At 50.2% G+C, this 15,669-nt stretch overlaps 1 protein-coding gene across 2 annotated transcripts in view; it reads right to left on the bottom strand.

Annotated features, from left to right (window-relative positions):
• Positions 1-15,669, bottom strand: part of INSC (INSC spindle orientation adaptor protein) — a 129,410-nt gene that overhangs the window by 31,698 nt on the left and 82,043 nt on the right. For both annotated transcript variants that reach the window (XM_065944546.1, XM_065944545.1), the window contains exon 7: positions 11,224-11,349. In XM_065944546.1, coding sequence (XP_065800618.1) covers positions 11,224-11,349 — 126 coding nt within the window. The remainder of the gene's footprint in view (positions 1-11,223; positions 11,350-15,669) is intronic.

The raw sequence follows: 15,669 nt of genomic DNA, 5'->3' as shown, positions 1-15,669 counted from the left end.
CCTGAATTTATTTACAAATTTAAAGAAATTTCAATCAAAATCTCTGCAGGGATCTTTGGAGAAAGTAACAAGTTGATTCTAAACTATATATAGAAAAGCAAAAAACTTAGAATTACCAAGAAAGTCTTAAACAAGAACAATATTAGAGGATCTATACTACCAAATATGACAAATTGTTTAGATTATAGGGACTCAACCAAGGCCATATTGGTACAAGGATGGACAAAAAGACTAATTGAACAGAAAAATAGTCCAAAAACAGACATACCTGTGTCATTACTTTACCTACAACAAAGGTACCATTTTAATTCCGTGGTGAAAAGCATTATCTTTTTGATAAATGGTGCTGGCTCCATTGGATATCATGTGGAAAAACACTGAATCTTGAACATCAAAAAAATTTAATTTAAAATAGACCATTGAACTAAATGTGAAAGGTAAAATAATAAAGCTCCTAGAAGCGAATATAGGAGACTCTTTTCATGATTCGGGGGAACATAAAACTTTTTTAAATGGAGACAAGAAACACTAACTATAAAAGAAAAGATCAATAAATTGGACTTTATCAAAGTTAATTTCTATCCATCTGAAGATACCATTAAGAAAATGAAAATGCAAACCACGGACTGAGAATATGTATTCTTAATACACATATCTGACAAAGGGTTTTATGTAGAATACATATTTTTAAGCTTATAAATCAATAAGAAGAAGGCAAGTCATTTTTTTTTAATGGGTAAAAGTCTCAAAAAGACATTTCACAGAAGATAACCAAGTGGTCAGTGAGTGCTCAGCCACTTCAGTCATGTCCAACCATCTGCAACCCCGTGAACTGTAGCTTGCCACGCTCCTCTGTCCACGGAATTCTCCAGGTAAGAATCCTGGAGTGGGTTACCATTTCCTTCTCCAGGGAAGCTTCCCAACCCAGGGATCAAACCCGAGTCTCCTGCAGCTCCTGCACTGCAGGTGGAGTCTTTACCATTAAGCCACCGTGGAAGCCCTTGGTTTTGCATGTACATATATATATATATTTTATTATATATATTAGTGTGTATAACATATAATATACACAAGTTACAATTTTTTGCAGTAATCACAATTACTGAAACCCACGGTTTGTTCTGCTTAATAGTGCTCTACTTCCACTGAAACAAAATTGTTAATTATACTTCAAAGGAAAATTTAACCCATAGAGGTACATTCATGGCACAAACCAATTAAATGAAGCATTTATTACAATTCCTTCCTGTCCAAAGGACAGGAAACAGTTTAAGATAATTTAGTAAAAACCAAAAGTTGGGGAATTCCCTGGCAGTCCAGTGGTTAGGACTCCAGGCTTTTACTGCCTGGAGCGAGGATTCAAACCCTGGTCAGGGGACTAAGATGCCACAAAATCACAAGCCGCATGATGCAGCCAAAGAAACAACAACAAAAAACTCCTCTCCCTCAGCCCCTAAAATAATTCAGTTTTTCCAATAATAGGTCAATGACCTAAATAATAATGGTATAGAATGGAGTAATGAAAACAATTTCCTCTTAGTATGCTAGATATGCAAACTGGCAGATATAATTGGCCCAACAAAAGTTCAGAGCTTGCATTAAAAATAGACAGAAGGCATTGTCAATGAATTTTATGAACAGGTAAGTGGAAACATAGGATCAGTGGGCATTTTAAGAGCTGCCATCTGAAGACACTACGTTTTTTGGGTTGAAAGGCTACATTAAATGCTTGAAATGATATGGAAAAATTGCTCGAAAGTATTAGTTGTCAGTGAGATGAAAATTAAAATCACCATGAGAGATCACTATATGTCCAAGCAGGCCAGGAGCAGGACACTGCATGTCCAGTTACCACAAGGCTTCAGATTATTTGTTTTTTTTTTTTTTGGCTGCACCACGCAGTACATGGGATCTTAGATCCCCAGCCAGGATCAAACCCACACCCCCTGCAGTGGAAGTGCAGAATCTTAACCACTGGAATTCCCAAACTAATTATTTGTACTTTGAAAGTAGCCCAAGGAGAATGAAACCCTCCTTGGAGACTGTGTGTTCACCGCCTGTGTGGGTCTTCCCATGGCCCCTTCCTCCCTCATCCTGTGTCTCCTCCTCTTTCTCCTTCCCCTCCCTCTCCCTGTCTCCGTCTCCGAGGGTCACCAGATGACCCACCGCCTGCTGCCAGGTACATCCTGGCTCCCCTCCACCTCTGTGCTGTCGGTGCCAGGCTGTTCCCAGGAAATGGGTCCTCCCATGTCAGATTCTGCCCCCAAACTGCACACTCTATCTTCCCTCGGTCTCCTGTCTCTGCTGCAGCAGCTTCCTTCCCCCGCTGGCCTCTGAACTGGCTCCAGAAGCCAAGCGGAAGCCGTGACGGTACAGGCCCTAGCTGGGCACCCCGTCCAGGGTCCCGAGCAGTCCTCGCTTCCCTGCGGCACAGCTTCCCTCCTCCCCGACACAAGCATCATGTTCACATCTGACTTCAGATGGGCAGATTCCCTGCTCGCACTAGATTACTTGGGGGTACAGACGGGAAATGCACTTTACTGATGTTTTATCCTGCTGAGCTTACTGCCCCTCACCCACCACACACACTCACACACACACACACACACACACACGGTTCTCAGGCACAGGCCTCCACCTATGAACTCACAAGGAGAGGTGCCCAGCTCTCTTCTGATGACACACACTGGCCGCAGAGAAGAAGCGCCAGAACCCCCAGTCCAGCCAGCTCAACACCTTCTAAGTTGTGTTCACATGTTCATCTTCCAAGATCACTTCATCAGCCACACGATACCAGCAGAACAGATACTCCACTCAGTGAATGAGAACACCAAGGCTTATGGGGATTAGGAAAGTTCCCTGTGGCTCCCCAGCAAACCAGTAGCAAAGGAGGAGCTGGCCCCAGGCTCTCCGCACTATTGCCAGTCTGGGGACAAGGTCTGTTTGCAGACTCCAGAGCTTGGGCTCAGAGTGACAGGAGGGAGAGAAACGGAGGGGAGAGGAAGCTGGAACTAATTACTTGGGCCAGATGGTACAAAAAGGGGCTCAGGACAAATCCCATAGAAAGATTTTCAACCAGTCCATCCTTACTAAGGGACCTACGTCTTCACTCCCACACCCCACCCCACGCAGGGGCCCGGAACTGCTCACAGGCTGTATCCACATGAAGTCAGGCAGCCAGCCTTCTGGCCGCAGCCCTGCTGCTAACAGTGGGAGCCTGGGATGCAGGAACTTTGCCTCTCTGAGTCTCTGTCCTGCCATTAGCAATGGGAGGATGCACCAGAACTCTTCCAACTGTATTTATTCATCCATGCAGCAAAAATTATTCATCTGTGTGTGCAAGCCACTTCCCTAATGGACCAAGGAGTGGGAGAGATAGAGTCTGCTGGTGGGGAAGCTTAGACAGTGCTCTGAGGTCAGCGGTGTAGGTCATGCTCCCAGGGGAGCACCAATATGAGCTCCAAGAGGGAGGAGGGCTGCGAGGAAGGCCGTTCAGAGATGGGCATCGACCGACATTAGCAAGTACCACTGAACCACTCCACTGGGACAGCCTCACCTAGGCAGGTGCTCCAGAGAATGGTTAACCTAAGAATGGTTAGTGGAAGAATTTGATAAGAAGGGGAAAACAGCTTGCAGTTATGGTATGTTGACTCATTTTGTTCTCATCATCTGCAAGGCAGGGATTATCACTGCACTTTACGTATGATGGCACAGGTCTGGAGCAGGGCAAAGTCAGCTCATAGTGAGTGGGTGGAATGTCAGACATCGAACCAGGTCTGTGTGGTGGAGGGGCAATGTGCTGAACGTGGCTTGCTCAGAGGGCTCCTTCAATACTGGGCTTGGGGTGGGGGCGGGGGGCAGGGTGGATTTTATGCAGTGAGAACTAGGGGGTTTAGGGAGGATTCTGCTCCAGGAAGGCATAGGACAAGCACTGTGAAAGACTGTAAGTTGGAGGCATGTTAGATCACAAGGGGGCATCCCTAGTAGTTCAGACTGTAAAGAATCTGCCTGCAATTCAGAAGACCTGGGTTTGATCCCTGGGCTAGGAAGATCTCCTGGAGAAGGGAATGGCTACCCACTCTAGTATTGTTGCCTGGAGAATACCATGGACAGAGGAGCCTAGCAGTCCACAGCGTTGCAAAGAGTCAGATACAACTGAGCAACTAACACTAGATTACAAGATATATCTCCAAACTCCCCTGGGGGGAAGCTGCTTTAGTAGAAAGAAGACTCTGTTGACTTGAATTTGCAAATCAGGCCACATTCAGGACACATCGTGGCCCTGACCACTGGTTCAGACCAGTTTTGCCAAGTAGAAAAGACAGCCCAGGGCCGCGCGTCAGAGGCAGCTGCTGCTCTTGTCCACCAGGTGGCGCTGTTGCACAGCGCGTGGGGACCGCCAGGCCCGACCGAGCTGAGCCTTCCCCACTGCCGCGTGCACGACTGGGGCCGCCCTCTTCAAACTCAGGTTTGGAGTGCGGTGCAGACCCGGGGCCAGCAGGGCCTTCTGTCTGGGCAATACTGGCCCCTACATAATCTCTGAGTGAATCTCAAAGGGACACGCAGGGGGAGCAGGGCAGAGTCCCTAATTCTATCCCGTCTCCACATTCTTGGGGTTTCCCAGATGGCTCAGATGCTTCCCTGAGACTGCCTGCAGTGCAGAGACTCGGGTTCAGTCCCTGGGTTGGGAAAATTCCCTGGAGAAAGAAATGGCAACCCACTCCAGTATTCTTGCCTGGAAAATTCTATGGACGGAGGAGCCTGGCAGGCTACAGTCCATGGGGTCGCAAAGAGTCAGACATGACACTGCCTATGCCAGTGTCTTTATGCCTTGCAGACTCAACTTTCCCTTCTGTAAAATGGGCATAACCATCTCTGTGTGCCTTCCGTGTAAAATGACTGTGTGGATCAAATGAGCAAAAGGATGAGAAAAACTGGTTAATTTTTTTTAGATGTGACTTATTTCTAACCATCTGCAGCCCTACAAGAAGCAGGTAGTGGAAGGAAGCGCCTGTAAGATGGCAGCTGGAGAGACAGAGCCTCCCCACCCAGTTCCTTCCTGCCCAGGGCTTCTGGGTCCAGGCCTCCCTGTCTCCAGCCTGGCCCTTCAGATGTCAGGGCATTTCAATCCCAAGGATCCGCCCCAGGAAACGGAGTGAGGGAACTGCGTGGAGACGGGCAGCAGTGTCCCCATCCCTCATCACTGATGCTTCTCTTCTTAGACTTGAAGTTGAGCCCTCCTTCCCTCCCCACTGTTCATCTTTAATTTCTCCATCGATTTTCATTAAACTCTCTTCTTGGCTCCAACACAGGATGAACTCTGTATTTGAAAAAATGAAATAAGAGGGAGGGGGGAATAAAAGAAATCTCTTTCGAAAGTAAGATTGTCTCTGGTATCACGGCTAGAAGAGGCAATTACCAGAACTCTCATGGAGGTTGTCTCAGTCCACTTGAGCATTGGGCTTGGAGAGACCCCCATGGCCCGAGACTCTAGGTTCCTGCCCCACAGCCCCAGCCCCTCATCTGGACCCCAGGCCCCAGCCTGGCTCTAGTCCCCACCCCCCTCCAACCCCATCCTGGCCCCCAGCCCTGTCCAACCCCCGCCTCTGCACCAGCAGTGCCCTGACCATCTCATTAGCCAATCAGAACACTGGAAGTCTGCCAGGGTCACTGTAAGACCCCAGGACTCAAGATTCCTGGGGGTGTTGCAGGGTTTCCCCAGACTAGCCCAAAAAGGTAAAGACAAACAGGCCAGGAAAGAAGGGACGCAGACAAAGGCGAGTTCTGCCTCCACGCAGGCCCCACCCACACTGCTGCATCACCTCACCATGGCAACCCCATAAAGAGGAAACAGATTCAGAGAGGAGTCACTTGCTCTCTAGCCCCCTTGCAGCCTCCCCACAGATTGGCAGTCCTCCCCTTGGTGACACCAGTCCACGGTCCCAGCTCTAGTCCTCCCCAAGGCTGCCCTGACCAGCCCAGGTGGGTTGGGTCACCCGATAACCAGACGGAGTTGGGTCCATCTGCTCTCACCGGGCCATGTGGCCTTGGGGCCCTCACTCTCTCTTTGGCCCTCATTTTAAACTTCATCCCATCTTCTCCAAAGTGAGTCCAGAGAACGCTGCCTTCTCTTCTGGGCGCCCCCAATTCACTGAGCTCCTAAAAGGCTCAGCGCCCCACTGGCCTAGCTGCGGAGGCCCTCTGCTGAGGCCACTTTCCCCCGGGGGCTCCGCCTTGGTCCTCTGGGCCAGCCCCCCAGGCACGGGTGAAGCCACTGGCCTGCGGCTTCCGATGGCCATGGGGCCGCCCCGCGGCCACCCCAGGTGGGAGGCAGGGAACAGCTCCTTGTCTCTCCCTCCCAGAGCCCAGCACAGGGACTGGGGAGTGAGGCGTGACTGTCTGCTGAGGGCGCACGGGAGGGAGGACAGGCTTCCCGAAACCCGCTGCCCAGGGGAAGCAGGATGAACCGGACCTCCGGAAAGAAAGAACGGAGTCATGCAAGGCCCTTCAGACACCTCTGGAGAGGACTACGGCGTGTCTTGCCATCTTGCGGCTCCACACCTGCTCAGGAATCTCTATGCCTGCCCCCTTTTCCAGACCAATACCCAGAGCCTGGGTCCCTGGGAGCCACTGCCCTGAGATGCCAACCTCAAAAGGGCCAGCTCTTCCCGGGGTCACAGAGTATAAAGAACTGGGCTTTGGAAACCAGCCAGGCTTTGAATCCAAACTCCATATTCATGAGCTGAGTCTCAGTTTCCTCCCCTGTAAAAGGGAGAGGTTGTGGGGACCTGTGTTCCGCACTTCTGCTCACTGTACACGGGGCAGCATCTTTGGCCATGCTAGCCCTTCCTGCTGACAAGCCAGCCCTCCCTTCTCCACCAAACCAGCATCTCCCTGAGGCCACTGATGTCCAAAACCCCGGCAACTGGAATTACCTGCGCCACCATCATAACAGCTACCATTTGTTCAGTGCCTAGTGGGAGCCAGGAACCACACTGCCGTGCACCTATTCACCTCTGATGGCCCTGGGAGGTAGAGTTCATCATGCACGTTTGATAGATGAAAAAACTGCACCTCTGAGAAGTTAAGTAACTTGCCCAGGGAAATGTGTCCAAGTTCGTAGGTGGACAAGCCTGGATTTACATCCAGAAGAGCCTGACTCTCAGAGGCCACAGTTTCCCCAGCACGCTGGACAGTTCACAACAAATGTGTGATGACAGAATGAGTTAGTAGCAGGATGAGATGGTGATGGACTGAGTGGGCGAGCAAGGAAGCAAGTGACTTGAAAGTAAGTGAACGGCTGGATGACAGAGAAAGAAGCAGGTGATTAAGTGAGTCTATGGCCATGTGAATGCCTCAAGCCCGACAGAGCTCGAGCATCACACAGCAGGGCTGAGGATGGATGGGGCGTCTGGTGACCTGATAGACTCACACTCTGCCAGGGTCTGTGCATGACTTAATGAACTGCTCCAAGGTGGTGGGAAGGGGAGGGGGTAGGTAGCTGGAGACAAAGATGGATTTCACCAAATTTAGCGTGTTTCTTGTGGCAATTAATTACAGGAGCCTCGGGGAGGAGGTGAGGCCAGTAAATCAGGGGAGGCTGAGGCTGTGACATTATCTAAGGAAGGCATGAGCTGTGCCTGGTGAGTGGGCAGTGGCGAGAGCCCGCGGGCACCTGCTGTCCACTTATGCCTCCACCCAGCCTGTTGTGCTGTGGCTTCTGCGATCCAGCGCATCCCCAGACTTCTTCACCTTCCACCCTAAACATGGACAGTGGTGACCTCACCAGAGCGTTTGAGGCCAGCACTCGGCACCCAGATCACAGACTGTGAGCGGGACATGGGGGAGGAGCAGGTGACCCAGGACCCCCTGGGCGTCTCTAGAACGTCTCATAGCTTTGGAAACAGTGTGATGTGGAGCAAAGGAGCACGGACCTCGGCCTCACGCACTGGATCTGAGTCCTGGATGGGCATGATGGTTCGCAACCCAGTCTGGCTCCAGCTCATCTCATCAGTTCACGTTCAGTCGCTCCGTCATGTCCGACTCTTTGTGATCCTGGAGCAAATGACTGCCAGGCCACCTATTAGCTGTGTGCCCTTGAGCAAGTTGCTTCACTTCTCTGAGTCTTCCTTCCTTCTATAAATGACATGGATGCTAACAGCACCGATGGGTCACTGATTAAGTGACACCATGAAAGGAATGGTCTGGCCAGTGCTTGCATAAAGCAAGTACTCAATAAATGTTAATTACTATCTTTTTCTGGGGAAGGAAATGGCAACCCACTCCAGTACCCTTGCCTGGGAAATCCCATGGATGAAGGAGCCTGCTAGGCTACAGTCCATGGGGTTGCAGAGTTGGACATGACTGAGCAACTTCACTTTCACTTTCATTGTCTTTTTAGCCATGGCCATGATGTCCTTATTATCTGATAGGTTAGGGGTGGATAAACATTTTCTGCAGAGGGTCAGGTGGTAAATATTTTTGACTGCATGTTCTCTTGCAATTATCCAATTACGCTGTTGTAGGGAAACCAGACATTTACAATACCTAAATGAAGGAGCCTGGCAGCGTTCCATTAAAACTTTATGGATCAAAAATTTGAACTTCACATAATTTTCACGTGACATCAAATGCTATTCCCCTCATATTTTTATAATCATTTAAAAATGACTTAACTCATGGACTGTACATGCCAAAAACAACAGGCTGACTTCGGCCCACAGGTTGTAACTTGCCACCCCATGAACTAGAGCACAAACTCTAACAGGATCAGGGTGGTGGTCTGTTTTGTTCACTGCTATGCTCCCAACACGTAAAACAGTGCCTGGCAAACAGCAGACGGTTGATAAGTTTGCTGAATGAATGAATGATGAGCTGTGTGATTCTGTGCACTTCATAACGCTGGGCCTTGGTTTCTTTATCTGTGTAATGGGTATGCTTGCACGTTCAAGGTAAGCATCAAATGAAATTAAGCTGTCCATTGAGACACTTGGCAAGCTGTGACTGCAGAGCTGTAGTTGCAGTTTCTGACCACAAGGGGACTCCTTTCTGACACGCCTCCGTCCTGCCCACTGCCTGGCAGAACATTGTTCACAAGTATCTGTGTATGGAAAGGAATCTGACCCGGAGGAGGAGGAAGCCCAGAGAGGGTGACTTTCTCCTGTGCAAGTTAGGGGAGGGGGAAGACTAGGACACTGGCCAGAAACAGCAAGGTGGTCTGGGTTTAGCTAAAGGAATTTTTGGGGGGGTGTTCTGAGAGTATCTATTAAACCAGTGAGTCACTGATATTGACTGAGCATTAGGCAAGCAGACAGGATCCAATCCTAGCTCCAAAACTTACTACGTGATTGTAGGTGAGTCACTTATACTGGCTGAGACACAGTTCCCTGTCTTTAAGATGAAGATAGGAAGAGCGCTCCCCTCAGGAGGTCCTGGAACCTTAGTGAAGAGCTGCATGTAAGGGGCAAGGTCAGAACTGGCTGCTTAGTAATCCCTCAGGCACTGAACACTCCCCTCATCCTCTTGCTTGGTGGGTTGGGGTCCGACTCCCAGGCCAGAGGCCCATCTGGTCTGGGAAAGACACATTTTCGCTTTCTGGCTTGGGAACCGCACAGGAAGGCGGAAGGAAAGACTGCCCCCCAGCCTTCCTGGCTGCACACGTTTCACTCTAAACAGAAAAGTTCTGCTGTTTTTCTTTCCTGGATGGAAGTTTTCCCGCTGCTCTGCAAACTCATAAGCCAAGAAATCCACTGCTTTTGGAGGACTGGCGAGTCCAGTCCCTTCTGCTTTCTTCCCTTCTTCTTTCTGCCAACCAGCATGAAAGAAGACGAGAAACAAACCCATCTGGCCATTTTCCACTCTCTAAGGAGGAGGATTTTATGGGAGAAGAGAAGATTATTCAGCGCATGAAGCTGGACATGCTCAATGCATTTTCTTCACGGAGTCTATCTGTCTGGCCACTGCCTCTGCTCCTCTTTGCCACCTAAGCAAGCACACAAATACAAAAGCTTCTGAACCCATGGGAAGGAAACACTCTGTCCAGAGGGCTGGGCTTCGCTCCTTCACCACTTTGCTGTGTGACCCCAGACAAATGACTTGCCCATTCTGAGTCACAGCCTTCTCATCTGTAAAATGAGTAGATTGCCCATGAACGCTCCATCTTCAGCTAAAAGCACCCCAAAGCCCATGACCCTGTGACCCTGTCCCATTATCTGAGCCGATTTGGAAAGAGGCAGGGTAGAATGTAAAACAACCATCAGTCTAGGAGTTCACACAGTGAAAAAGCTGAGGGGAGGGTGGAGGTTTCCTGGGCAGCCAGGACCAGACTGTGGGCAGGGATGCAGTGGAAGGAAAGCAGTTTCCTTGCCCCACCCCCATTTAGACCAAGCTATGAGAACAGGCTCAAGGTAACTAGCCCCAACCCTGCAGACATGGCAACTGTCACCAGGTCATACCACGACTTTCCACCTCTCTTCCATAAAAATAATTTCAGCATCTTTCCTTGAAACATGATTGAAAAATCCCCAAGTGTCAGCCGTAGCCTCCCAACCCTCCTGCTAAAATCCCTGAGGAGCCATCTGCAGGCCAAGAGAGAGAAGCAGACTCAGCCCTACCACCTGGGGGGTGTGAGGGTGGGGAGGGGGGTGGCTGGAACCTGTTACGTCGCCCTAGGTTGGCCTGGTAACTGGGACTGCCAGCTCACCCCATATCTCCAACCCCAGACACCCCAGCTGTGGTAACCCACCATGCCCTTGGACTCAAGTGTCCTTTTCCCTTACCCTAGCCCTCTTGGGGGGATGCCCACCTGCCTGCCCAGGCATCCACGCACACCCTGCTCCTGCCTATCTTGTCCCCTAAGAAACTGGATCCTCTTCTCTTCATTCCAGGGACCTGCCATGAGGGAAGGACGAACCGCCCTCAACCTCGACAGCCCTCCCCATCTGACTTGTCTGCCCCCTGCGGTATTGCACCCCTGCGCTCTCCCCCCAGGAAGTGCCGACCGTCCCTCTGGGCCCTGCCTTCTCCCCCCGAGCTCCTCAGCCTCTGCGCCCTTCACGTCTTCATCAGCCCCAGCAGCCCCACCTGAACGATGTTGAGGAAAGGAGGGACTCAGGGAACTTGCTCCAGGAAGAGGTCCAGATGTCCACCAAGAGGTCACTTTCCCTAGCCACCCGCCCCCTCGGGGACCTCAGTCCCCATGCAGCCAGCCAGCTGCACTCTTACCTTCTCCAGCTGGTGGACCCCCTCCTCCACGCAGCAGATGGAGGCCAGCGTGCGGAGCGCCTGGGGGTAGAGGCACCGGAAAGTGTCCTGCCGGCAGACCTTGAAGAGCGCGACGACCCCACCCTCCTGGCAAGGGAAAGAAAATGTCACATGATCTCACTGTGTCACCTCTCCTGGGGCTAACACCCCCTCACTCAGCTGGTGCATTTTGGGGTCTGTAGGGTGGCAGAACAGCCACCCCCAAATATGCCATTTTAGTCTAAGGATTGTCTGGAGCTGAAGACAATTAAGAAGAAACAGATAAAAAAAAAAAAGATATCTGTCCTCCCCCTATTTGACTAAAAGCACGACATAAATTTAAGAAGATCATTCTCCCTTTCCTCTCTACTAAGAAGGACAAGAGTTAATCACTGGAGACAACTTTAGACCCTTATCAGCCTGGATTTGGCACCAAAAGAAACTCAGATAGCCAACTTCCATCTTTAGCTACTATTAGTTTGCCATATACGTTTCTTCCCACAGTTTGCCACCCCTAAAGACTCAAGAGGGCTTCCTTTGTGGCTCAGCTGGTAAAGACTCTGCCTGCAATACAGGAGACCTGGGTTTGATCCCTGCGTAGGGAAGATCCCCTGGAGAAGGAAATGGCAACCCACTCCAGTATTCTTGCCTGGAGAATTGCATGGACAGAGGAGCCTGGGGGGCTATACAGTCCATAGGGTCTCAAAGAGTTGGACATGACTGAGCGACTAACACTTTCACTTTCAGAGACTCAAGGTTCTCTTCCTTTGTCTTATTACATCTCTAAAAATGTATTGTTCCTTTGCTAAGATGCTGCAGAAGCCCAAGTTGTAACCAACCCTTTGAGTTACTCATCTCTGACTGTTCCCATGGGTAAGTGCAGGGCACATGCTAATAAACTATTTTTCTTTTGTTAATCTGTCTTTTGTCAGCTTAATTTACAGGGCCCCAGCCAGAGAATCTAGGAAGGTAGTAGGAGCAAAGAATCCCCCGCCCCCTCAGCCCTTGCCCACCCCCCCCACCGGCCCCCGCCCAGATCCTACACACACACACACACACACACACACACACACACACACTCTCTCACATGTCCCCAAGCTCCCACACATGCTGCAGTGAAATGCCAGCTCCATAAATAATGTCACCCTTGGTAATCTAAACTGGAGGTGAGGGGCCAGGGGAGGCACCTGTGCTGGGACCAGGCTCAACCCCAGTTAACACTGCTCCAGACGCCTGGCAACCCCCTCCCAGCAGCCGCCTGGGAAGGAGCCTGGAGCTGTCAGAAATAAGTTCTAGAAACAAGCCTGAGGCAGATGGAGAGAACTGAAACCGAGATGCCTCGTGCTGGTTCTCACTATGCCAGCGACCACCTGTTACTTCTCAGATCCTCCCAGCTACCATGGCAGGAACGCAAAAAGGGGCTTTATTTACATCAATACTGTAATTTTTTTCCATTTGGGGGATGGGAAAAATGGAAGTCCAGATGGGTGAAATAATCACACCTCCCCCCCTAATCCACATTGGTCCTGTTTTTACTCCTTCACTCCAGTTTGTAAAAGGGAAAAAAAAAATATATATATAAACCCTTTAGAAATGATCAGCCCAGCTCTTGAGTGTGAACCTGTATTTTTCTCTTTGTGAGAGCAGTTTATGGAAACTCCCTCACCTTGTGGCGACTTCCCAGGAGTCTGGGAGGATTTCTGAGAAGAGGCTGGGAGTGAAGTGCTCCTTCTAACTGGACAGATTAACTCAATAGAAATCGCCGAAGCCACCTTGGCTCCCAGAGCAACGTGAAATCACAACGATGACTTACCATGTGCCCAGTAAACTGGTAGCAACCCCATTCTGGACGTCCACGTCCAGAGCAGAGGAAGCTGGCCGCCCCACACCGGGCTTTACCCTGCGTCCCCCTCTTCCCTCTCCTGAGGGCTGCAGGGGTGCCAGGAGCAGGACAGAATACGTGAACAAGTGTCTGCACCTGGTCCTGAGGGGCGCTTGCCTTTAACCGCACCGCTCCTGGCTCTAACTGAGCCCATCACCCTGTTTCCTAAACTGAGAATGACGTTACAGGAAGAAGGAGGTGGGGTCAGCAAAACTGCCATCCCATCAGATTTTTGAGAACTCTCTCCACAAAAACTATACTATGCACCAAGCGCTGTTGTGTGTCCTGGGGACGCAGTAGGGAGGAACTGAAAGCATGGTGTATGAGCAACCAGAAGCAGCAGCAATGACCACTGCAGCCCGGCACAGCCTCGCTGAAATGAGTCAGCCCAGACCTCCCCTTCCTAGAACCCAACAAAGATAAGCTCCGAGCCCTTTGCAGTCTAAGAGTTTGGCAGCTTATCACAGCAGGGACCAAGACAAAAGTGTCCAGTTCTGGAGGAGTTCAGGATTTCTGACATTTTATAATTAGCCAAGAGTGATCTTCAACTTCTATATTCCTACTTCCTTTTAGGATAGTTTATTTGGTGGGAAAAGGTCATATCTTAGGACGGGTAACTTTGTTCATGCTGCACAAAAATATTAATGGTTTATTATATGCCAGGCCCTGTGCTGGGCACTGCCTCAGTCTCCATCCATAAAGAGCTCACGGTCTGGCAGACAATGTTAAAAGCAGGAAGAAATCTGAGTAGGGATGCACTGAAATGAGGATGGGGTACAGGGTTAAAAGAGCACAGAGCAAGAACTCCTGACATAATCTGGGGGGGATGGCTGTAGAAGGGTCAAAGAAAAGCACTCTGATTTTAGTCACATCATCATTTCACTAAATGTATGCCCTAGTATGGGACAAGACACTCACCCCCTGATTTCTTGCTCCACAATCCTTTATCCCTGCCTGCCTACCTTCCCATGGTTCCTGGGACATCTGATAAGGGTCCCACACAAAGACCTTACTCAAAGAGTCACTGACATAAAATCAAATTACTCTTTAAAGTGAGAACTAAAAACAAGAATCCTAAGGTCTCCCTAGCCTGCCTTGCTGGCTATTAATGACCTTCCACCAGATGTAAATATCTGTATACATATACGTTTACATGTGTATGCATATTTATATATTTATATTTAATCACAGATAGTATGAATATTATTTATATATGTACAAAGATAGATTTATAAAATGATAGATATTTGCTTCTGGAGCAGACCATGAAGAAATGATGCCAAAGCATGAGAAGCTGAGGGCCAGGATCAACGTGGCAGCCTTCCTTTGGCTCAGGAGATGCCAGCTCCAGCATAACTATATTTAAGCCTCTGCACCCATTTGCATTGGCTTCTCTTTACATCTTTTCCCAAACCTGTGAAAAACGGTCTTCTTAGCATTTTTCGCTACCAGGAGAGGAAGAGGGAAATCCTGAACCCAGACTGAGGGGACTCTGGTTCAAATCCTACTTCTGCCGGGTATCTTTGGTTTAAAATGGGGTGGGGACAAGCGCATGACTCAGCTGTCAGAGGTGGAGCAAATTAAGGTTGTGAAAGGGCTGAGCACACAGCGAGGGTGGGCCTGGACCGCCACGCAGGGGTCGGGCCGCGGAAGGCACCCTGGTTAGAAGGGTGACTGATATCCTCATGAAAGGTGTCCCAAAGGCTGGCGTGCATGCCAGGGAGAAGAGGTAGGAAGTGAGATGGAGTTGTTGTGGGGACCACTCTGGAGCCCCCACCCACCAAGGACTGAAAAGCAGCATTCGGCTTCGAGTGGGACTGGGAGTCGTCTGAGCTTGCAGAATTGCACTGTTGGCTGGAGCTTGTTTAATTTTATAGAAAGCTCTGGGCTCAGAGCCCAGCTGTATAATGGCATGCATTATTCAGACAGGCTCAGGATAAACTGTCATAAAGCCGGAGGAGGCCACTTGTAGGGTGTGTAGACTAGTGGAGGGAGAATAATAGAGGAGCTGGGCTTGGGGGGCTGGTAATGTGACAACACACAGGGGAGCCTTCTGGGCTCTGCACTCAGGAAGGGATGGGGCTTGCCACCAGCGTCACAGGGAGGACTTGGTTTATTTTCTGGTTGTCGGAGGAACCCTAGGGGATGAGAGGATAGACCTCAGACAGGTTGCCCAAACCATCTCATGGGCACAGCTCAGAGGAATGAAGGACCTGAAGATAGACACCCTGGGCCCCCAAGGAGGTGAGTGAGGAAGGCCACTGGGGGGAGCGGCCCCACATCTGTCACCAGATTGGGCACATTTCCCGAGCATCGAAGGTGAGGATGCTCCGCAGGGCATACCAGGGACTCCCAGCCCCCAGGTCACTGTCAGGACTGGAAAGCTAAAGGTGATTCTGCTGGAGGCGGAAGGTGAGACTCTCCACTGAATCTTCTCTCTGCTTCAAACCTCTGTCTACTCACACCCCCTCCCCAACCCCCCCACCCCCCACCTCGCCAAGGACTGGAGACAGAGGAAGGCTGAGATTAAGTCTCTGGAGTCAGCA

This window comes from Muntiacus reevesi, chromosome 9 (assembly GCF_963930625.1).
Source record: "Muntiacus reevesi chromosome 9, mMunRee1.1, whole genome shotgun sequence".
In the NCBI taxonomy this organism is placed as follows: domain Eukaryota; kingdom Metazoa; phylum Chordata; class Mammalia; order Artiodactyla; family Cervidae; genus Muntiacus; species Muntiacus reevesi.
This window is presented reverse-complemented; position numbering and strand designations above follow the sequence as displayed.